Genomic DNA, 23,581 nt, shown 5'->3' with positions numbered 1-23,581 from the left:
CGAAGAACGTTAGACGTACGCTCTTCAGGATTGGTGCATCCCTTTGTAAAAGTTTGCAGTGTTTCGTGTAGTTGGGAGTATGTTTGCAGCTTCAATGTGATGTCATGTTTTAACATCAAAGTACATTCAGGATCTATTTTGGGGTTTAGTAGATCTGGACTGTTATCACCTCCAGAGTCACGAGGTGAATCAGCTCCTTCTGGTTTATCCTTTACATCTTCACAGTGTCTGTAAAAGGCAGGATGATATTAAAGTATCACTCAAACTACATAAAATCATTTATCTTTTTCCCTCTTTGCAGTGGAGCTCCAATTGAGTCCAAAAACAATTAACACACCCATGAGCCACACTGTTCCTTCTTTACCGTGGACATGCACACATTCATTTATAATGCCATCCCACATTCATGAGGATTAATACGCTGCTGAAAATAGTCCCCAAATGTTCTATTTTCTCGTGTTTGAATGATTCAAACTACAGCTGTTTTGTTTAACAACAACAACATTACAAATTACTTATTTAAATTAAAGACATAAAACTGTTTTCATTTTCAGCCCATTACTAATGCAAACTCAAACACCGACATGTTTATGATACTTTTATTAAAGCACGTTTCCTCTATGGAAAAAGACAAACTGCAACAGTTTCCTGTCAGAGCGTTGTGACTGTGCTGTTCTGTTAGGCGTGTGTTTAAAACAGATTTAACTAAGAGTGACACATCCTAAAGAAGCGAAGCGACCGTGCTCATGTGCGTCTGAAGGGAAGTTGTTTTGTTTATTTTTCGATCACTTCATTTACAAAGTCAAAAAACAAAAAGTGCAAATGTCATTTTTTATGTTGGAGTAATGCATCTGATAAATATTCAGAGTTAAAAACAGAAACATAACCAGGGCTCAACATTAGTGTTAAATTAAAAAATGTTCACAATAAATCTTAAATATATACAACAGTTATTTTTCATGACATTCTCTTGGCATTTAAAACTTGATCATGAGCTTCAACATGTGGTGTGTTTTTGATGCCTTTAATAAACGTAAAGTTTCCAGTGTTTATGATCTGTTAGCAGCGACGAGGATCCACTGATCGAGGTTTTTTTTCACTACAATAAAAATCACAACACAGGAAGTGAGGAGCAAAAACAACAACTTATTTCTCTTTTGGTTGTGCATGTACGAGTGCTGGAAATGTTCCTGTTTGTTTTGGAAATATAAGCAACATCTATGACACTGTTCTCTATGATTATCCTTCATGAATGATCCTTCTGCAGCTGCCTGACCGACCTTAGCGCCTCTAACGGCAGCGGGCAGTATCACTGCGTTATATGTGTCAGTTCATGTGATGAGAGATGATGGTACCATTAGCTGAAAGATGAATAACAGGTAACAGATATGTCAACTTTTGAAACACTTTCTAAAACCTCCTCGACACATCATTTTGACGATCGGGAAAGAACTGAGGAGAAATCTGAAGGGCAAAGTGCCGAACCTCGATCGACTGCAAGACAAGTCCACCGACAATTTTCATCTGGAGATCAAACAGCCAAAATAATAACGGAAAGGCTCTCGCTCCAAGTTTAGTGTTTCTTAAAACCTGCCAAAAGTTAGACACGTGCCTCCTGAAGATTGTGAGAGCAGGACAGTCTGCACGCAACCGCCACAAACTGGGACCAAACTTCAACTTCCTTTTTGACAAAATGTGTGAAGAATGCTACAAGAGGGAACAGAAGTGTTGATTTCAGCCTTCAGCCCTCAGGTGGTGAGGTCTGTGGCAGCACAGTTCACAAAGCAATGTGTTATAAATCATACAGACAAATCTGACTCAAAGTTATCTCACACATTTAAAGGCTGTTTGGAGCCTTTGGACACAATCACATCAACAAAAAGTCTTCTGGTCCTGGAGTGCTCCAGTGACAACAACATTCAGCGCCTTCAGGCTGAAGTAACAGGAACAAAATGATGTAAAAAATAATAACCGTTATCACAGACAGCCGTGATATAAATATGGCAGCAGCACAAAACCACAAAAACAAGTGTTAGCTCAAAATCAAAGTGCAGCAGGCCCAAACTCTCAGGCTTTAAATAAAGCAGTGGTACAGACAGTTCATAAGATTATCTCGGGGTTCAAGCATCTCCATTGTTAAAGTGGCATCAATAATATTACGTCACTATTGCAGCTTCAGACGGCCTAATTTCACCTCGAGAGCAGACAGTTAGTTTGGACTTTTTGCCTGTTTTAGAATTATATTTACAAAAATGTGAGCTTGAAAGAGTTTCGACCTTTCATCCAAGTTTCTTCCTGTGTTGGTGTTTTCAGGTCGAAGCTTTGAGGCTTCATTTTCTGATTCAAACATTTTAATCTGCATTTGAACTCTTTTCTGCACTTTCATGTTCACAAACTTTTACAAGCTGTGAGGCAGAAAAGATTCATTAACTTCAGGCCGCTGACACCGATTGAACCGATTTCAGTTGTGTTTTAACATTTCTTTCAATCACACATTTTTTGGATGTTCTTTGTGTAAATTGAGAGCCGTCCCTTTGATGTTTTTCAATCAGAGGAGATCGTCAGTTTTAAATTAATTTTTTGTTGTCAGACTCTCCACGCCTCTGCAGCGACACACACGCCAGAAGTTTGTGTTCAAGTTTCAAATTCTGCTTTCAGTGTTTCCTTCAGCTTTTCAAATGTTTTGTTTGCAGGAGCAGCTCTAAACGAATGACTGTGGGAGTGCTGATCTTGACACGATCTCAACATTAAGCGTGCTAATCTCTCAGCTGGGTTAGCGACATGAGACGGCACGTGTTTTCAGACGATGACAACAAGGAAAAAGAAGCTTTAATCACCTCATCTTCTGGGGGTTTGAAATGTCAAAGCTTTCTGCTGCTGGCTAAATACTCTGAAAGCACGTGGAGCAGTGCTGCTGCGGTCACTACAGGGTGGGACTTGCCTGTCAGGAGCTGGGAGGGACTTTTCACAGGTTGCAGTTCAGTCGTGTCGCACAAGTTTCACCTTCTTACACAGTCAGCGGAGTAAAGCTGATGTTCCCTTCTGCTAATTAAACATGATGGACTCTGGATCCTGGTTCATCATTTGGGCCATGTGTCGCAGAACGTCCTTCTTGGTGATGATTCCCAGGAGACGCCTGAACAGACAAAGAGCAGAAAACAAACAAGGTCAGAGGTCACTTCAGGGCCGTTCAGATTTGCTGAAGCAGCAGAAAAAGAAATTCATGGATGTTTTTCAAATTAATAGGCAGAAATTGATAACTAGCGCGAGTCTCCTTCCAAACATGCCCTCTGAATGAATCCTGTTCTTACCCGCTCCTGGTGACGAGGCACTGGCGCAGGCCCAGCTTGCGGAAGATGTCCACCACCGTCTCCATGGGCGTGTGGTCGGTGACGGTAAAGGGGCTGAGGTTCAGGATGCGTCGCAGCTTCAGCTGCTGCGGGTTGCTGGCGGGCAGCTGCGGGGCGTCTTCAGTGAAGTACACCACCGAGCTGCTCACCACGCCGTCCTGCTTCTGACGGGCGTTTTCTGAACACATGTGAGGGGGAGAAGTCTGGTTAAACATCATCAGGTCTGGTTGGAAAATAAAAACTTTCAAGTCAAAAGAGCCGGTTTGACAGACTTACTGATGGCGAGGGTGAGGTCCCGGCGCTGAACGAAGCCGATGAGCCTCTCTGACTCTCTGGACACGACCACCGGGAAGCCGTTGTAATCTGTGTCTTTGATCAGCGTCTCCACGTCCTCCACCGTGGTGCTGTCCTGGGTGAGGACGGCCAGAGGGGGGTCGTTCCTGCGGGGCCGCATCACATCAGTGGCCAAGGTGCGGTGGGTGAACTCGTCCCTGACATCCAGGTACGGGTAGCCGTTGAGCTGGATGTGCGACTCATAGATGCCCTCCTTCCCGAAGGCGTCCGCCACCCACTTGCTGGTGACAGCAGCGGCCATCAGGGGAACGATGTACTCCAAACCGCCTGTCAGCTCGAACATGATGACCACGAGGGAGACGGTCATCCTGGTCACACCACCTGAGGGGACACAACACAGCTGGTTTAATTCAGGGCAGAATCAGTCCAGATCAGGGCTGAGACGAGTTCATCGTAACATACCAAACAGAGATTTTTTAGATTCACTCAGTGAATCAGTCACAGACAGTGACACCGTGATTAATGAACTGTGTCTCCTCACCCAGACAGGCGGCGGCTCCCACCATGGCGTACAGTCCAGGTGTGACGCAGTCTGCGCCGGGCCGGCACCAGTTCTTGAAGATGATCCAGTCGTGGTGGTGGTACGCCATCTGCTCCACTGCGATCCCGACGATCCGTCCTGCGATAGCTCCGACCGCCATGCTGGGAATGAAGAGACCTGACGGGATCTGGAGAGGAAACAGGAACGTCAAGAAGACGTCACACTGTGCACACTGAGAAATTAAGGTTTTCTGGGCAGATTGAAAGTATTCCTGGTACCGACCTTCATGCCGAAGGTGAAGATGGTGATGACGATCTTGAAGATGAGAGCGAGGGCGAGCTGCCACAGAGCGTTGTAGACGCCGGGTCCAGCCGGGCGGTCTGGGATGTCGTCCACCGGCCGACTCATGTTGGGGTTATTGATATAATCACAGAGCTGCGAGGACTCCAGCGCGCCGCAGTCGTTAAAGAGCTCAGAGATGAGCTCGCTGGTGCTGCGGCGGGTGTAGGGGTTGGGAAACGCCAGCACGGCCGTGATACCCGTCACAGCGATCACCTCCAGGACTGGGTACTTACCCAGCTGGGTGGTCTTCCTCCGCCTGCACCAGGCGATGTTAGCCCGGATGAAGAGGGTCCCCCAGAGGCCGCCAAACACGCCCAGCAGGATGAATGGGACCAGCTCGGCCATGTACCACGGCGTGTGGTACTCAACGTAGAACAGCACCAGGCGGCTGTTGCCAAACGGGTTGATGGAGCGCAGAGTGAAGGCAGCGACCAGGGCAGCAAAGAACGATCGCCACAAAGTCTTCAGGGGGAAGTAATAACTGACCTGCAGGAGAGACGAAGGACGAAGATCATTAGGAGAAACTACAGAATAATAAGACCTGAACCGAAACAAGAAGAAAGCTGGAGCCAGAGGGAAAACACGAAGACAGCACCACACTGGGTCTACAGACGGAGCGGGACGTGTGTGTGCAGGACTTTTAACAAACCTCTTCCAGGCTGAACAGAACTCCTCCGATTGGTGCTCCAAAGGCCACAGACACTCCAGCCGCCGCTGCAGCTGATAGCACCTGAAAGGTCAAAGGTCAGCCACTGAATTAGAAATTTCATTGTGGAATGCAACACAAAGTCTTTGAAGAGTTTTAATTTAGTGTTATTTTTGGTTTAAGACTTGTTTTTGTTAAACGTGTTCATATTTCATGATGCTTTGGATTCTGTAAATGAGCTTTGTTAATAAAGTTGTCTGGAAACAGACAACGTGCACCATCAGCAGTGTACCTCTCTGCGCTTGCCCTCGTTCTTGCTGTACTTGGAGAACAGGCTGCAGAAGAGGTTTCCGCAGCAGCAGGCCACGTGGACCAGGGGGCCCTCCTTCCCCAGGCTGAGACCCGACGACACCGCCAGAACCAGGGTGACCGTCTTGATCAGCAGGGTCCATTTCCCCAGGTATCCCCGGATGATAAAGCCGCTGAGGATTGTCTTGATCTGCACAGAGCCAAAAATATTGATACAGAATGAGCTGTAAGAGATGCAGCAAACCATTAGCTTCATTAACTGTGTTTTTTCATATTAGTTGTCTAATGGGTACACAGGGCTATTATTTAGCATTTATTAGCATTGTTTCTATCACCTCTGGGATTCCTGAACCGCAGGCATACGGAGCAAAGACTCGGACAAGAGACACAGCCAGGAAGGAAAACAGCAGAGCCCATAGAACGTACAGGAAGTAGTTCAACACGTATGCTCCCGCTCCCTGAAAGAAGAAAGTCAAATATAGCAGACACCAGTAAATACCCGGTCCAAATAAGAAAGACAACAACTGATTATTAATGATCCTACCTCAGCGTGGCCGGTCATTAGCTCAGCCCACTTCTGCCACTGCGGACACTTGTCTCGGTCGTCGAAGGTGGTCTCGTTGGACGTCCAGCAGCACTGCTCATGGCTGTACCAGAAGGCAGACAGACACACACCTTCCTTCAGGTCTGTCATCCAGTCTACCGCCAGGTCAATCACTCCGGCCAGCGTACCTGCAGAAAACAGGAAATGTCAGTACATCTCCAAGTACGAGATAGTTTCACAATCTCACAGCGTTGATGTCAGGCTAGTCACATTTTCATCCCTGTGAGATTGAATAAATCCAGATTTGAGTTTTCATGAACGTATAAAAACAAAAACAACAAATAAATAATCTTACACATACACACTATTATTAGGAGAAATTAAAGACTCATATGGAGACAGATAAATAAGCAGCTAAACATGCAAGGCATGCATCAGTTTTCTCCGCTGCTGACACTCAATAGGGAAGTACTAATGAGCGGGATCAGTTTAGGAAGGGGTCTGTCCTGTCTGCCCCTCTCCGACTGACCTGAGAGGAGTCCGATGAGCAGCATCACCACCCATCCTGACCAGGCGTCCAACAGGCTCTTGATCAGCTCCCAGATGGACTCTTTACTCTTACTGGTGATCTGGAAGAAAAACACCAAGAACAAGTGTTTGTTTCACAGCCAGATCAGATCTGAGCTCTTCAAATAAGAATGACCCTTTAATTTTTCAGTCCCAGGTTTCCAGCAGGTACAGAGAACTGAATCTAACCAAGGAGAAAAACAACTGCAGAATTAGAGACATCAACATGTACTCATACACCACCTGCGTATGTAAAGAAAACCTGGTCAAACCTTGCGGTGGCGATCTGTGTCTCGGGATTTCTCCCTCAGCCAGTCGATGGTGTGGAAGTCTTCATACGTGCCCACGTCAGGAAAAGGCTCGTCCAAGAAGTCCATCAAGTTTCCAGCTCCATTCATCTCCTCTGTGGGTGTGGCACTGCTGACACCTGGCAGAGGGAAGCACATCATCAAACGTGGCTGACTTTTCAACATCTGAATGGCCTTGTTCCCAGATTCCCATGATTTAATAACTGTAATAACATGATGCTGTAAAGTAGACTCTTTTTAATACACATTTATTATTATGTAGTGATGTTTGTCAGTATGAAACTACCGCCTGTGGACTGTTGCTCATGTGTTTGTTATTCTTGTCAATCGGTACATTTTCTCATTTGAGAGTGAAACTACATTTTTGATTTTTGTTTTGTTTTTACGTAACTGCATCTAATTAAACGATTCTTTGATTATCAATGTGTTTCAGATAAACCTGCTGTCGACCAAAGGGAGACAAAAACGATCAAAATGAATTATTTATTACCTTTTCTTGAAAAATTACAACTTATAATATAATTTATCTGACAGTGCTGCATTTATCAGTAAACCGCTCTCTGCATATTTAGTTTCTTTAAAATTGTAACTAAGAAAGGATAAATGGGGATTCAATTTTCTCTGCATTTCTCGAAAGCTTCTGAGCACCTAATTTATTGTTCATCTGTTTGTGCTGACTGACTGTGAATTAATAGACAGAAGGTGGCTAACAGGGTAATCACTGCAGAGATTGCTTTATATACAGGTAATATACGTTATCAATTAAAGCTAACTATATCCGCCAACATAAGCATCATCATCATCTTTAGCTAGCTCGGCTTTCTCAATAAAGTCGTCCCTTACCTTCACCAGCCTCCATGTTAGCAGTTCGTCCTGACAACTGAGGGCGGGAAATGTTTCTTTTAAACGAATAAATTATTTAATGTCGACACCGTTCGGCATTTTAGCTTTTATAAGAGAGAAAATGGGCTTTAGATATCTAGAAGTCAACAGACAGCGTCAGAGACTCCTTCCCACAATGCACTTGTTCAAGCTGTCAGTCTCGCGATACATCCACGAGATTGCGTTTTGTCAAAGATCGTTAATTTAAACAGTCTTTTTAACCTTTCTTTTTTACGCGTTTCTGCTCTTAAACTGCCATACATTAAACTGTTTAAACCAATAGGGACTTCATTAATTCAGAATCATACAGAGGTTGATCATAGGCAGCAAATGTGACCAAGAAACGTAATCATTATCCACATATAATAGTCTTATCAGAGTCACTGGACCAAAACTCTGCACAGGGAGCTCAAACTGACCAGAAAACAGTGACAGGGAAGGCGTCAGAACAGATCAAACACAAATGTGGTCATTGTGTGAAAATGGTCATATTGGTCTACTTGATGGTTTACGAGGAAAGACTGATTGATAAAGCAGTAACTTACAGGGGGACTAGAAGGAGAGGAAGAATGCGATGAAGCTCTGGTGATTAAAACTCAGATGCTTTCATCCACTTTGTTTATGTAGACAGAAACACATACCTGATGTGACTGTTGTTTGTGGCTTGCATACACAATTATGTGTGTGGACTAAAAGTTTATAACATAATTGTAGTAAATGTAAAATCACACAAACATATATCAAAATAAAGCTAATACTAAATATAATGTAGATACAGGCATTTGGTTATCTTATCAATTATTTATTGTATATTTACAACTTCACATTCACAATACATTTGAAAAGTTATCATACTTGCACCCATTGCTGGTGAGAGATTTACTCAGATTTCCATCTGAATGTTGTGCAACCAAGTGTTTCCTATTACAAAACATGCTCATTACTGCAGGTTACAGTACATGAGGTATTCTACTGAGTACATCTGTAATATGAGTGAGATAATTTACTGTTATCTTGTCACATTTTTCCCTGATCGCACTTTTATTCTTTTCTCACCCTCGTTGAATTAAACTGTTATAAAATACAAAAACATATTTATCATAAAATTCAAACATACTTATAACAAAATACAAAAAAAAAAGCATAACAAAATGTAAAACACACATCAGTATTTATCGCAGTTATGGCTTCAGTTTTTTCCCACAATAAAAAAAATAATTCAATCATGTTCCAACAAAACGATCTGAAGCAGAAAGGTCAGAGTTAGGATCAACGTGAGCCTTGAATATGAGCAGAGCAAAAGAACGATCTACAGTATAAGCTGTGATAGCCACATAATTAACAGCAAATTCTGCCGGCTTCTTCTTTTTAATCATTAAAAACATAACAAAAACATGTAATGTGGTTACCATCTGTACCTTTTCGTACCAATAATTGTTCATTAGATTACATTCAATTCATTCTGAGATTACGGCACATTTTCCCCTGAGCAGCACATTACCACACCACTGACGTCTGGCTCACCAGATTTCAAACTGCTTGTTCCCCTTAAAGAGTGTTTGGTCCTTAATGTTGTTCCCGAAGAGTCTAGAAGAGACCAAAGCAGAGAGAGGAAACGTCAGTCACTCAGCCAGAATAATGCACTTCAGTGAAAACTGAAACAAGCTATAACTATGAATGATTTATCTGTAAGAACGACTTGAAATGTCTTTATAAACGAATGGTGCACTTATTTTTGCTCACCGCACAGTTTCAATGGAGGGGATGATGGAGACCAGCGTGAGAAACTTGAATGTCAAAGCATCAGTGATCTTATTGTGACTCAGGCTGTGAACAAACAAAATGTGACACTGTAGTATACTTATTTCCTCACACTATGTAGGCTGCATAGGTTCTGTGCAGGCACACAACAGACAGCAGACACAAAGAAAGAGAATAAAAAAGTCTCAGTGGATTTTGTTCAGTGATGTTTCTCTCAGCTCAGAGACATCTGACCTCCAAGTAAACAAGTCAACAATCAATAATCTTTTTTAAAAACTGTTCATTAAGGAGAATTATCCATGTGTATGGATTGTCTTGTCCACTGATGCCTTTTTAAGGTATTAACAGAGTCAGAGTGTATCTTCAGGATTCCTGAACAAATGTTCAATTCAAGAGTCCAGACTGAAATTCACACATTTCTCTGTCGATATGTGGGACTGCATCTGATCATCAGAGTTCATTTAATAACTGGGAAACACTAGTGTTTTACTGTTTTACTTTAATGGTCTGCCTTTCTCTTACTTTGAGTCAGACTTGATTTTGGAAACGCTCCTCTTGTGTGATTCATTTATTTATAGAAACTCTGAACTTCATATTTCAGAAAACAAAACGAGGAGGGACAATAGTCTGGAAACTAATATTTTCTCAGCTCTTTTTTCTTTCTGGTTTTCCTGAAAACAAGTAAAGCTGTTTGCTGTCCGTCCAACTCTTTTCACATTGCATTACATACATTTTTGTCTCTTGAACTCACTCCAGGACTTTAACTTTGTGCAGATTTGGGATGAGTGTGAGCAGCAGCTGGTCAGTTAGCTGACAGTGACTGAGGTCCAGCTCTGTCAGCCCTTCAGAGAAGTCCAGCACCTCGGCCAAAGCTCTACAGGCCCTCTGATCCAGTTTAGAGTGACTGAGATCCAGCTCTCCACCCAGGGATCTACACAGGGACACGGCCCGTCTCACTGATACCCACTCACTGAACACAGGAACCAGGGACATCAGCTGGAGGAGGACAACTTTACTCACTCTAAACAGGAGAATCAGAGAACAGACAGTAACAATGCATAAACACGAACAAAACAAGCTCAAGCTGTGGTTTCATCATTCTGTGGTCTCCCCACCTGAGGCGGACTCTGTCTAAGACAGGAAACAGCAGATCCAGCCCGCTGTCCTCCACCTCACAGTCCTGCAGGTGCAGCTGTGTGTCCTGGCTGCTGCACCTCAAGATGGTGGAGAGGGCTCTGCAGTCATCGACAGACACAGTGAGAGTCTCACTCTGACCGTCCTCTGACAGCTCCACACAGGAGGAGCAGGACAGATCCAGCCTGTGCTGCAGAGTCCTGAGCAGACTGTCTGCTGCCCCCTGCTGGACGTCAGAGGCAGCACAGCAGTGGACAAACCTCAGCAGCAGGTTCCTGTCAACACTGGAAGGAGAATTGATTAAAAAACACAAAGTGAATATACAACCATACAATGAGAAAAAGCAGTAACGCCCGACCTGAGGCGAGAAACATTGTCCAGTGTAAAGAGGATGGAGAGGGTTTCCTCTGTTGGTATGGAGGTCCACAGGAGGTTCAGTTTTACTCCTTCACTGTGTTTGAGGGTGAAGAGCAGAGCAGCACAGTCCACTGAGTCCATCTCTCTGCAGGTCAGGTTGATCACATGATCAAATGACCTCAGTAAACTGGGTATAATGGAACTGGCACGAGTTGTATAGACCTCTCTGATGGCAGTCAACACAAAGCTGGGACAGGGCCTGAAAGCACAAAGTGTATACACAGGGCTCTCAGTAATAAAACACTTGATAGGGTCCTTACTAAAGGTGTAGACTTATAAAAGCATGCACATGGATCTGCCTCTAATTCACTTTCAAGCACACATGGTCAACGCAATGCACCTCATGCATGTTGATGCATTCAAACGAGACCGCTGATCAAAGGTTCTTTACGGTGAATCATGGCAGCAGATGAGAGACAGATGAAGAACACTCATTTCTCTGACACAGATATGGAGGTACTTGTAGGTGAGGGGGAGGGGAGAGTACATGTTGTTGGGTGGCTCGAGCCGGGCTGGGGTGGCAGGTCACATAGACAAAAGAAAATTAGTAAATGGCAACATGTTGCTGCTGCTTTCACATAATCCTCCAGCAGGGCCAGTGCATCCATCACGCAGCATCACTGCAGTGTTTTATGTTCACAGTGGTTACTTCACATCATGCCAGAATGTTCCTGTCAATCAGTCAATCATTTTTGAACTCAAAAACTATAGTAAAAACTTGAATGGTTTTATTGGTATATGGGCAGTATTACGACGCTCTGATCTATAAGTCTTAATGCTATTTGATGTGATCATTTCTACAACAGATGATAATCATTCCACCAGTTAGTCAGCGTGCAGTGAAAGCTGGCTTTATAAATGAAAAGGTGCCTGTAGAAAAGTTCTGGCTCACACTTAAATTACACTGCTGGTTCTATGTTTGTGAGTCCGTCATTAAAGTGCGATATTCAGTGAATTTAATGTGTTGGACTCATCCATATACAATCTGACAACACCTCACAACCTCACCATCTGTGTCGCCAAATTCCCCTGCCTCTAAAATATTAATGAATATATATATTAATGAATAAACTGCATGTCTGTATCTGGTAAAGGTAAAAAACAAACCTTTTAAATATGATCCTGTCCACAAAGGGAAGCAGACGCGTGATGCTCTCCTGTAGGAAGCCGTTTTCCCTCAGGTTCACAGTGAGAGTCTGAAGTGACGGCTGCTGCAGAAGATAGCGAAGAAGCTCCCAGTCGAGACAGAGGGGGGTCAGGTCTCCGTTAACCTTACTCAAGAAGGACCGGGTCAAGTCCTTGTCCTGAATGTCATGGAGGAGAGCAAGTAGCTGCTGGGTCATCTTCTCACTCAGCCTGTAGAATAAAATGTGTCGATATATCTTTAGAAAAGTAAATGATTCTTAAATGTTATATTAATAAGTGTGTTTAAGGTTGATGAAGGACATTTACTTGATTGTTAGAGGGCCATCGTGAAGCAGCAGTGGAATGAGACCCTGAACAGGGATCCAGGACTCAGTCAGGTCTAACCGCCTGACTCTCCAGTATCGCAGCAGAGATGCCAAGCTACTGACAACCCTCAACAACACTCTCTCTGAAGGCCGGGCTCTCTCAGAGGCCAGAGACAGCTCCTCAGTAACTGACAGACAGACCACTCTCGTTCTTCTTACCCATGTAGACAGAAACAAGGCCATATTGTTGGAAAGCCTGAAAGGCAAAGAGAGGCAGTGAAAAGCCGTGGTGACACATACAGACTTTCTGGACATTTAATCACGATAAGATGGTGTTGTCAGAAAAAAAGCCCTTAGTTACATAACACAAACCTCAGACTGTGTAGTTGTGTTGTGTGTCTAAATAGGAGGGAGGCTCCTCTGACAGACATCTTTCTGGGTGTGAGGGTGAGATCCACTTTAGAGCCACAAAGTCTAAGGACTGTCCCCACAGACCTGCAGGTTTTGCTGTGTACCTCTCCTGTTAACAGAAGGCTGAACCCCAGAAGCTGCAGCAGAGACACCAACTGCTCAGCCTCCTCTCTGGATCTCGCAGACAGGTTTGTGCACACACGCTGGAAAAACTCTGGCCCACAGCTAAAACACAATATTATGGATTAAGTGTGAAAACAACAAAGGTGGACAGCACATACAGTGATACAAACATTCTTATGTACACCATGTAAGCCATATTAAATCAATGTAGTCATTTTAAATGTACAATATCCATCTGACTTACCTGAGCTGTGAGATATAAGGCAGACACTGCAGGAAAGTCCTCACTTCACTCTCTTCCTCTGAGCAGCCTCTCAGCTCCACTTGTTTCTTCCCTGATTGGAGTTTCAGCACTTCCAGGAGGATGGAGGTCTTTCTCTCTGAGAGGTTTATGACCCAGACTGCAGGAGTTGACTGGAAAACTGACTGTAATGATGGAAGGACTCTCAGACCTGTTGTAGTCTCACAGTCCTTCATGTGGGAGTACAGATCCAGCAGGAAGCTACTCCGATATTCATCATCATCATCATCATCATAACCATCCACTGATCTAAGAGGGAATGTCTGATATGTGCACAGTGATGATAGCAGCTCCAGTATCTTCTCTCCTGTCTGCTGCTCTCTCTCTGCTGCTGCACAGAACAGATTCCCACAGAACTTGACTCCACTTTGAGACCAGGGATAGAAACTGTAACGAGAGTGAAACATTTAGTTATAACATGATGTCAGCAGCAGAAGAGCCATGCATTACTGATATAGAGTTGATCTATTTAAAACCTACAAATACTCCTTATGAGCAGAATACTGAATAAACTGTCCAAAACTCAATGTAAATACATTAAAGAGGATAATATGCAGATTTGTCATCAGATTTAAAACATTTATTTCTGAACAAAAAGTTTGAGGACTCAGAAAAGTACAAAGGTGTATCCTCTCCTCTGTATAAAGACACTGTATGTTGGAGTGGAATACAGCTCCTGAAACAACAGGGGGGCTGAAAGGAAAACTTTACCCAAATGATTTATTGATCATCACATCCAAACACTGGAATACTGCAGCACAAGTTTGAACATCCAGCATTCAGTAAAAGTCTATCAAACTCCATCAAACACCAGTGCAGTATAATAAGGATGTATCAGAGTGAACTGATCACATCCTGCTGACATTGTGTTCTCAGGTTTGTTCATCATTCTGTTTATTGATCAGTTTTCCTTTCAGATCAAATTCCACATTTTAGCTCTTCTGTGTCTTTCACTTGTTGTCTGTATGTCGCTGTGTTTGATGTTTCTGTGTACAAGCTGCTACGCACCAACTCCCCTCTGTGGGATAAAAACATGTGATTGATTGATTGATTGATTGATTGATTGACTGACTGATTGACTGATTGATTGATGTAGATCCTTTTCAAAGCTGATAACAAACACATGAACTAAATCCTCTCGTTCACTCCTCTGAATCATTCACTCATCAAACATGCTGTTCAGTCACTGCTCAGTGATTGGCTCCCCTGGATCAGGGCAGCCAATGACTGATGGCCCCATGCAGCATCCATGACCAATCACATTGACTATATATCGTACATTATTGATTAAGCCGTCAACATGTGAAACCCATTTGAAATGTGTTAAGAAGACCGGCACAGTAAATCCAACAGGAACACTGAGGTTTACAAAGAGGGGAACCATCACGTGTGTCTGTCTGTGATGCAGGAAACCACTGCTTCATCCTGAGGATGTTTCATCTCAGCAGAAAAGCTGGACAACAGTCAAAAGAACTGAACTCCTCCTCATCAACAAAGTGCTGAAGGTCTCTGTTGCTCACATTGCTGCAGCTTGTTGGATCAAGTGATTACAGCAGAGTCTGTATTAGTCCATAGATGGTTGGAATAAAAACTACCTCACAGTAACAAACTTGGTGCTCTGTGGAATAAACACAGATCAGTTCATGGGACATGAGCAGGACTCTGTGGGAGCTTTGTTAGGGGGGTTTATCTGCAAAGAACTCTGGGTAATTTAGGAATGACCACATTGGGGAGAGTGGAATAAAACAGCATGCCTTGTTTAGAGCTACACACAGCTATGTAATGTTTGTGTGAACGGATCGAGTGGACACATTCACCTTCAAACCAGCAGTGAGCTGCTGCAGAGTGAAGAAAACAACTGGACAGAAGGACTCTGAAGTCTTGTTAAGAACAGTTCATTTACCTGAGCTGTGAGATATAAGGCAGACACTGCAGGACAGTCCTCACTTCACTCTCTTCCTCTGAGCAGCCTATCAGCTTCACTTGTTTCTTCTCTGATTGGAGTTTCAGCACTTCCAGGAGGATGGAGGTCTTTCTCTCTGAGAGGTTTATGAACCAGACTGCAGGAGTTGACTGGAAAACTGACTGTAATGATGGAAGGACTCTCAGACCTGTTGTAGTCTCACAGTCCTTCATGTGGGAGTACAGATCCAGCAGGAATCTACTCTGATATTCATCATAACCACGATACATTGATCTAAGAGGGAATGTCTGATATGTGCACAGTGATGATAGCAGCTCCAGTATCTTCTCTCCTGTCTGCTGCTCTCTCTCTGCTGCTGCACAGAACAGATTCCCACAGAACTTGACTCCACTTTGAGACCAGGGATAGAAACTGTAACGAGAGTGAAACATTTAGTTATAACATGATGTCAGCAGCAGAAGAGCCATGCATTACTGATATAGAGTTGATCTATTTAAAACCTACAAATACTCCTTATGAGCAGAATACTGAATAAACTGTCCAAAACTCAATGTAAATACATTAAAGAGGATAATATGCAGATTTGTCATCAGATTTAAAACATTTATTTCTGAACAAAAAGTTTGAGGACTCAGAAAAGTACAAAGGTGTATCCTCTCCTCTGTATAAAGACACTGTATGTTGGAGTGGAATACAGCTCCTGAAACAACAGGGGGGCTGAAAGGAAAACTTTACCCAAATGATTTATTGATCATCACATCCAAACACTGGAATACTGCAGCACAAGTTTGAACATCCAGCATTCAGTAAAAGTCTATCAAACTCCATCAAACACCAGTGCAGTATAATAAGGATGTATCAGAGTGAACTGATCACATCCTGCTGACATTGTGTTCTCAGGTTTGTTCATCATTCTGTTTATTGATCAGTTTTCCTTTCAGATCAAATTCCACATTTTAGCTCTTCTGTGTCTTTCACTTGTTGTCTGTATGTCGCTGTGTTTGATGTTTCTGTGTACAAGCTGCTACGCACCAACTCCCCTCTGTGGGATAAAAACATGTGATTGATTGATTGATTGATTGATTGACTGACTGACTGATTGACTGATTGATTGATGTAGATCCTTTTCAAAGCTGATAACAAACACATGAACTAAATCCTCTCGTTCACTCCTCTGAATCATTCACTCATCAAACATGCTGTTCAGTCACTGCTCAGTGATTGGCTCCCCTGGATCAGGGCAGCCAATGACTGATGGCCCCATGCAGCATCCATGACCAATCACATTGACTATATATCGTACATTATTGATTAAGCCGTCAACATGTGAAACCCATTTGAAATGTGTTAAGAAGACCGGCACAGTAAATCCAACAGGAACACTGAGGTTTACAAAGAGGGGAACCATCACGTGTGTCTGTCTGTGATGCAGGAAACCACTGCTTCATCCTGAGGATGTTTCATCTCAGCAGAAAAGCTGGACAACAGTCAAAAGAACTGAACTCCTCCTCATCAACAAAGTGCTGAAGGTCTCTGTTGCTCACATTGCTGCAGCTTGTTGGATCAAGTGATTACAGCAGAGTCTGTATTAGTCCATAGATGGTTGGAATAAAAACTACCTCACAGTAACAAACTTGGTGCTCTGTGGAATAAACACAGATCAGTTCATGGGACATGAGCAGGACTCTGTGGGAGCTTTGTTAGGGGGGTTTATCTGCAAAGAACTCTGGGTAATTTAGGAATGACCACATTGGGGAGAGTGGAATAAAACAGCATGCCTTGTTTAGAGCTACACACAGCTATGTAATGTTTGTGTGAACGGATCGAGTGGACACATTCACCTTCAAACCAGCAGTGAGCTGCTGCAGAGTGAAGAAAACAACTGGACAGAAGGACTCTGAAGTCTTGTTAAGAACAGTTCATTTACCTGAGCTGTGAGATATAAGGCAGACACTGCAGGAAAGTCCTCACTTCACTCTCTTCCTCTGAGCAGCGTCTCAGCTCCACTTGTTTCTTCTTTGATTGGAGTTTCAGCACTTCCAGGAGGATGGAGGTCTTTCTCTCTAAGAGGTTTATGAACCAGACTGCAGGAGTTGACTCAAAAAATGGCGTCAGTTTTGGAATGACACTTGAACATCCTTCACTCTCAAAGTGTTGATAAAAGTCGAAAAGGAGCTCAGGTCTGTGGGTGTTAACAGAAAACAATGAGAGGAGCTCCTTCACTACATTGTGAAAGCTGTCTTCTCTGTGAAGAGCTGCTTTCAGGCACAGATCCAGAAACAGCTTCTTTTTCACTCTCTCAAGTGTCCCTTGGCTTTGCTGTGGTCCTGGACCGTCGCAGGTCATCCTGAAGCTGCACGATAACAAGCAGATCAATCAGTGCATGAACTGTAAAACTATTTGGATTCCATAAGTTGCCTGAAGTTATTAAGTTATCCCTTGAAATTATCCAAACTTTTGCATAGCTTGAAAATGAAATTGACAAAGAGATGAATGAACGCAGAAACAAGGTAATCATTTGGAAACAGGCTTAAATGTATCACTACACAGTCATTTAGGTGATATATCTTTTCCTCTTTGTTTGCAGCAGCGATAGCCTAACAAAGCCTCGCTCCCTCTGTCTGTCTCTCTCCATTCACAGCTAGAAAAGGAGGACTTTCGTTGGATAGAGAAATCTTGTGTGTTGGATCAAAAAAGGCTACACACCTGAGTGACCTGATGTTGGGGAAAGACTCGAGGAGGCACTGGCACAGACTTTGGCAGACAGGAGTTGCTGTATTGTCCCAGTGGAGGCAAACATCAACCTTCATGGGAACCTTCCGCATGAGGTTTACTGCTCTTTCATACAGCTGTCTTTTACCCTGAACTGGAAGTGGCAACTGATTTCCATCACAGCTGGGTAAGCGGACGTCTTCCATCCGTCCTTCACGGAGAAGGACAATCTCCCACAGCTGTTGTGGCAGAGGGTCACACCTGTGAGTTAGAGAATAATCAGAGAACATGTCTGTATCAAAGACTGACAGCGTAGAGAAGCAATCTCACAGTCTGTTTAGTTCCATTTATCGGGTCATCAGGTCATTCTGTTTGTCGTCCTCATAAAAACTAGTGGTTACAGACGAATTCATTACACATGTAGTAACAGTTTGACCTGTTAACATACCATTGGACATTATTAAGACATCCAAAAAGTCGCCTCACTCCTTGTTCTGACACAACTACATCCTCCAGGTTCAGCTGTATTTTCCGTTCCTTTGACTGAGTGACCATGTAGGCCACAGCACAGCAGGAGTAGGAGTCGAGCGTCTCTCTGCTGAGATTAAGATGGTAGTCCAGTGTTTCAAGAAAGTAAACACATGCGTCAGGACACTGCGACTCATACAAACACTGGCATAAGAACAGTATGTCCACGTCAAGCTGGCTGTCCTCATCATCGGCCTCATCGTTCTTGCACACATCAGGGGAAAATGTGCTTATCATTTCCTTAAAGAACCAGTTCGAGGTATTCTTGAGCTCCTGAGCTGGAATCAGAAGCTCCATCAGAGTGGGGTTCTTCTCAGTCAACAATCGACACATGAAAGGGATCAGATGTTTCATGTGTTTCCTCTCCTCAGTGAGGCACAGCTGAAACACATCCTTCATTTTCTCTGGATGCCTCAAGAGCCACACTGCTGCAAAAAACTCCTGCACTGTGTAATGGAGAAATGCATACGTGGTTTTTGTCTCGGTGGGGGCCACTTTGATAACAAGTTGCTTCAGGAAGGAAAGCACACAGCTGTCTTCACAGTGCAGATCGATCAAGTTCACAGTTTTTCCTTCAGTTGCATGAAAAGCAGCCTCAGCCAAAGACATTATTTCTTCCCTCTTCTGCTTGATGAAGGAGTTAAGATACTTATTTGTTTGGTTGCTGCTCATTTGAAGGCCAAATCGAACAATGTTGATGTATATTTCAGTTATACTGCATGGCTTTAGCGGAGCTTCTGGTGCCTCTGATAAAAAACAGGCAGCCACCATCAGTGCGTACATCGGGACATGGCACAGAGTCAACAACTCCATGTTGCTCAAAACCTTCTGCTTCTCCTCTCCGAGGATTGCAGAGAAGTATCTGTCAATGGTCCTCTCACTGAAGCCTTTCACTTCCACTCTGAGAACGTCCCCAGAAAGGAAGTCTTCTTCATCATCTGCTCGGCAGGTTATGATGACCTTGGCATGAGGAAGTAGGTCCTTAGCTACAATACTCTGCACCACTGAAGAAGAGCGGTCTGTGAGTCCATCAAAAATAAATGTGACATTGTCAGAATGCTTCTTTATGTCCTGTAAGACCTCTTCTTTGCCTTCATCTGGTTCACTGTACACACTGAAGAGGAGATCTTTGAGGCTCTTTGCATTGGTGATGTGGGCTGTTTCTCTCATGTCAAAGTAAAACATGTAATCGAGCTCCTTGCTGTCTCCATCTGCCCAGAGTTTTAACATTTCATGACTGAGTGCCGTCTTTCCAGTTCCAGGCTTACCAACCAGGAGTATGTTTTTATGTGTTTTCAGCAGGTCACTGGGGGAAATGTCTGGCCTGTCCTCAGGGATGTACGTCCTGAGCTTTTTAGGGCGACTCAGCTTGCTTTTCTTGTTCTTAAATGTCTTTATTTTGGATGGGGCTCCACTTCCATGTGTGTCTAACACAAGTGAGGTGTATGATAGATCAGGCCTGCAGTTTTTTTCAAACAGAGTTTTGTTTCTTTTCCAAAATTCATTCCATTTTTTTTGTGCTCTTGACTTCAACTCTGCCTGATAATCGTGGCACGCTCTCGGACCTAAAATGAAAAGAGTGAGTGAATAAATGCTCCATGAACTTACAGCAGATAACAGTTATATGTTTGTACACATAGAAACCGCATAATATAAATAAACAAATCAATCAATGTCAATCAGAATTCAGCTTCAGAATACCTTTTAAGCAGAGTGTATACATCTGTGGGTCTTCCTTGAAAGGATAGCAGCTGATCCAGTAGTCCAGGTCAAACTTCTTGGTCCCAGGAGGAGTTACAGTCTTTTCCTTAGGGAGCAGAGATATCCCCCCTGAGGTCTTCCTCCTCGTCATGTCAATAATCCTGAGGAACTTGTAGCAGGCTGCTTCCCCCTTCTTTGTGACGGAGTCCAGTATTCTTCTTGTTTTATCATAGTCGTCTCTCTCTGTCTGTATTTTACTGACCTCTTCATCCTTGAAAACTTCTTGCTGATACAAGTTCTCCACAATCACCGGGAGATTCTTCAATTCTCCCACAAGATGGCGTCTTGCATTCTTGACGTAATCTAAGGCGGACTGTGCTGTGCAAGCCATGTGTCCTCGCTTCTCTATGTGCTGCACACAGACCCACCTTCAGTGACCTGGAGAACAAGAAGCAGGTTACATACGTGTTATTATTTTGTCTGTGATGTATGAACTACAGTGTAAGCCCTCTTTCATCTGCAGACTAACAGACGTGTTTCTGCAGGGTGCAGGTGGTTATAGATCAATGACTGTAGATTCAAAGATTCATAGCTGAGAACAGAACAAAACCAGAAAGAGGCCGGGCTGAACACAGGTTTGATTTAGTTTAAAAATGTTCTGACTAAAGACAGATATTTCTTCTTAGGAGTATGTAAAGAACAAATCAGAGCTCTGAGGAGAATGAATTGTGGACCTACATTTATCAGGTTGACTCCAACATGACTCAAACCACCACATTTTTCACTTAGCTTACGCAAGCTCATATTTTTGCCTTTCTCATTGTTCTGCTGAAACATGCTTTAAGAAATCTATCTGTAACTGCTATGTAAAATGGATCACAGAACCACGAGGTTAGCTGACGGCTCCACCTGCAGCCCTAGAGACCTACAGGCACGATATAAGGAATATTTAACCTTTAACCAAATTAAAAGCAGAATTCTGAAGCTTGACAGAAAAGTATTTAGTTATCTCCGAACTTTAACAATGCAGCAATAACCACTAAATATATTCTAAAATAAATTATGTAGGGTTATTCAGGGCTCCCACTCTTTTTAAGAAATCATTTTCCAGGAGTTTAATACAGGACAGCACTTGCTCACAAACGGCCATATAATTTACCGGTAGGCCTAGCACTGACACATTTAACCCCAGTTTTATTCCTCCTTTTCAATGATGCAGGATTCGAGATGAATTGTCTCAAGCCCCTTTTACACTGCCAGTTCAAGGCGGGATTATTACACCTCTGTTATGTTCCACGGAGGCAGAATGGCGGGGCACAGTCGTTCATTAAGCCTACATCTATCCAAGTTACACCTGAAAGAACATAGCAATATATTGAAAACAAAAGGATTGTAAGATTCAAATGTCATACTTTTCTATCGTCTTTCAGGCGGATAGGAAGCGTCTCAAGGCGGCAATCTCGTATCGCTCACAGGACTCGATTGTGAATGTGACAGCTGTGGGAGCCTGGACTGGAGCTGAGGCGGTAAACTTGTGCTGCCTGTTAGCTGACATCAGAATATGTCATCAAGTCATTTTAAGTCAAAAGATCGAGTATTTCAGTCGAACGCTAACAGTAATTAGCATCGCAATCGCCATAAATTTACTTTACAAACAATCCATTTCACTTCACATGCTTAACATAAAATGACGTGTGTGCTCAGATTTACAGGAATATAACTATTAGCTGCTCACTTTACATTGCTGACAATCTGCTGCTTCAATACTGCACACTGACCAGCTACAGCAACCTCAAAGGGTCAAAACTCAGAAACGCAATGGGTTTAAAAATACAGCCACCACTAGGAGGAGACGTTGTGTGCCAGGAGAGGGCAAACCTGTCAAACCGCTCATCCTACCAACAGTCAAGATTCAGACAAAATACACACCTAGGTTTACGTAGGCGATCTGCGTGATGGACTAAAGTAAATACAAATTTTCCAGGACAACGTAAATGATTTCCAGGATAGTTGGTCATTTTAATCAATTTCCAGGTGTTTCCAGGACTGAAAAACTAGTCTCTAAATTTCCAGGTTTTCCAGGACGCGTGGGAAAAAAGTGAGAGACTGCTCGGCTCTGATTGGTTGTTGTGTTCCGTGGCGGTAGATTTTTTTGCAAATGCCATTAGGAGCAGTAGGAGGAGCCAGAGGAACATGATTTCTTTCACAGATTATCTCTCTCATGTACTACTGCATGTTTAAAGTGACAGTTTGAGCAAATGTGACAAAAAGATAGTTTTAATGATGTAACCTACTACAGCTTTAAATATTATATTTCATTGTATCTTTCAATATCACAGACTTTCCTTAACAAAAAATCTGGCATGTTTAACAATCCAAACTGCTGGACATCATGGTTTTAAATGTTGATGGGCCTCCTATCTTGATAGATATCCTGTATGAAGCACCTCTCCGAACCAATATAGCCACTAGCAGTTACAAATTTACAAAAATATTAAGTTGGTATATAAAATGTACATTAGAGGGGGGTGACAGGGACAGCTCGTTAAACAGACTCTCATCTGCTACGAGAATCTATGAGAATTCATCAAAACGAGTTGTTATTCATTCGTGTGTGTGCGTGTGTGTGTGTGTGTGTGTGTGTGTGTGTGTGTGTGTGTGTGTGTGTGTGTGTGTGTGTGTGTGTGTGTGACACATATTTCACGCCACCCCAGCACAAGTCAGTGCCCCAGTTGGGCCACCCCAGTCAAAGAAATCTGGACGCGCCCCTGGCCATAAACAACTTGAACATGTTCTAATTATAAATGCCATTTAGATTTATTATACACAGGAGCGAATGAAGAGGCAACTCAAAATAATAATTAGGCTAATAAGAATATACGTTAATCACTCTTCACTTGACCTGGCTGTTTGCCGTTTGTTAGTTTCGGGTCTTTGTTTTAAATGTTTCCGTGGGCTGGTCTCACGCTCTCTCCACAGAAATGTCAAATCGGGCTATTAGAAAAAAACATACCAGAAGTGTTGACCTACTTTACTCTCCATGCCTGTGACTTTTACTACAGGAAGAGATGTTAATATTGCTGTCAGAGATCAATAGCACTCATCACGATTCATTTTCACCGTCTATTTTGGCCGAGAACCGCGCGCGGCTCGCGGTTAAAATAGGCGAGCCTCATGCGCTTGAACTCACCCGATCGACACAGTGTCCACTGCGTCCACGCATGTCCAAGAACCGTCACTGAGGTATAGACTATTATGGCTGTCTCTGTTTAAGTAGACGCTTTTTAAAAAATCAAATCGTGAAGTCTAGCAGGTGAAAGCTTCCTGGCTCTTAC

The 23,581-nt window shown here is 43.2% G+C and overlaps 2 protein-coding genes across 2 annotated transcripts; both read right to left on the bottom strand.

Annotated features, from left to right (window-relative positions):
* Positions 1-1,166: 1,166 nt before the first annotated feature.
* Positions 1,167-7,903, bottom strand: clcn4 (chloride channel, voltage-sensitive 4). The gene is made up of 12 exons (XM_069675417.1): positions 7,745-7,903; positions 6,866-7,020; positions 6,556-6,655; positions 6,027-6,214; positions 5,818-5,940; positions 5,466-5,672; positions 5,177-5,257; positions 4,468-5,013; positions 4,186-4,372; positions 3,627-4,025; positions 3,312-3,528; positions 1,167-3,136 (listed from the first exon to the last, which is right to left on the bottom strand). The coding sequence occupies exons 1-12, from the start codon at positions 7,758-7,760 to the stop codon at positions 3,046-3,048; spliced, it is 2,310 nt and encodes a 769-aa protein (XP_069531518.1). The 5' UTR covers positions 7,761-7,903; the 3' UTR covers positions 1,167-3,045.
* A 681-nt stretch (positions 7,904-8,584) lies between these two features.
* On the bottom strand, positions 8,585-23,581 carry LOC138603280 (protein NLRC5-like). The gene is made up of 14 exons (XM_069674960.1): positions 23,437-23,581; positions 20,247-20,684; positions 18,466-20,110; positions 18,012-18,278; positions 17,233-17,658; positions 13,325-13,768; positions 12,919-13,182; positions 12,548-12,802; positions 12,203-12,451; positions 11,037-11,294; positions 10,660-10,962; positions 10,296-10,565; positions 9,527-9,610; positions 8,585-9,370 (listed from the first exon to the last, which is right to left on the bottom strand). Exons 2-14 carry the CDS (start codon positions 20,635-20,637, stop codon positions 9,304-9,306), a joined length of 4,923 nt encoding a protein of 1,640 aa, XP_069531061.1. The 5' UTR covers positions 20,638-20,684; positions 23,437-23,581; the 3' UTR covers positions 8,585-9,303.

Source organism: Semicossyphus pulcher, unplaced genomic scaffold (genome assembly GCF_022749685.1).
Source record: "Semicossyphus pulcher isolate SPU_LCO1_2020_fin unplaced genomic scaffold, fSemPul1.0.p SCAF_24, whole genome shotgun sequence".
Taxonomy (NCBI): Eukaryota; Metazoa; Chordata; class Actinopteri; order Labriformes; family Labridae; genus Semicossyphus; species Semicossyphus pulcher.
Note: the sequence above shows the minus strand (reverse complement) of the source record. Positions and strands in the feature narration are given on the sequence as shown.

What these genes read in the sequence shown, in the direction of transcription:
- clcn4 (XM_069675417.1), bottom strand. An exon ending in ACACAGATCGCCACCGCAAG is followed by an intron (nt 6,656 to 6,865) that starts GTTTGACCAGGT and finishes TTTTTCTTCCAG; the next exon opens with ATCACCAGTAAGAGTAAAGA. An exon ending in TCTTCACCTTCGGCATGAAG is followed by an intron (nt 4,373 to 4,467) that starts GTCGGTACCAGG and finishes TTTCCTCTCCAG; the next exon opens with ATCCCGTCAGGTCTCTTCAT.
- LOC138603280 (XM_069674960.1), bottom strand. Translation starts at nt 20,637, where the DNA reads ATGGCTTGCACAGCACAGTCCGCCTTAGATTACGTCAAGAATGCAAGA. An exon ending in TGTCTTAATAATGTCCAATG is followed by an intron (nt 18,279 to 18,465) that starts GTATGTTAACAG and finishes TCTAACTCACAG; the next exon opens with GTGTGACCCTCTGCCACAAC. An exon ending in GATGGCCCTCTAACAATCAA is followed by an intron (nt 12,452 to 12,547) that starts GTAAATGTCCTT and finishes TTTATTCTACAG; the next exon opens with GCTGAGTGAGAAGATGACCC.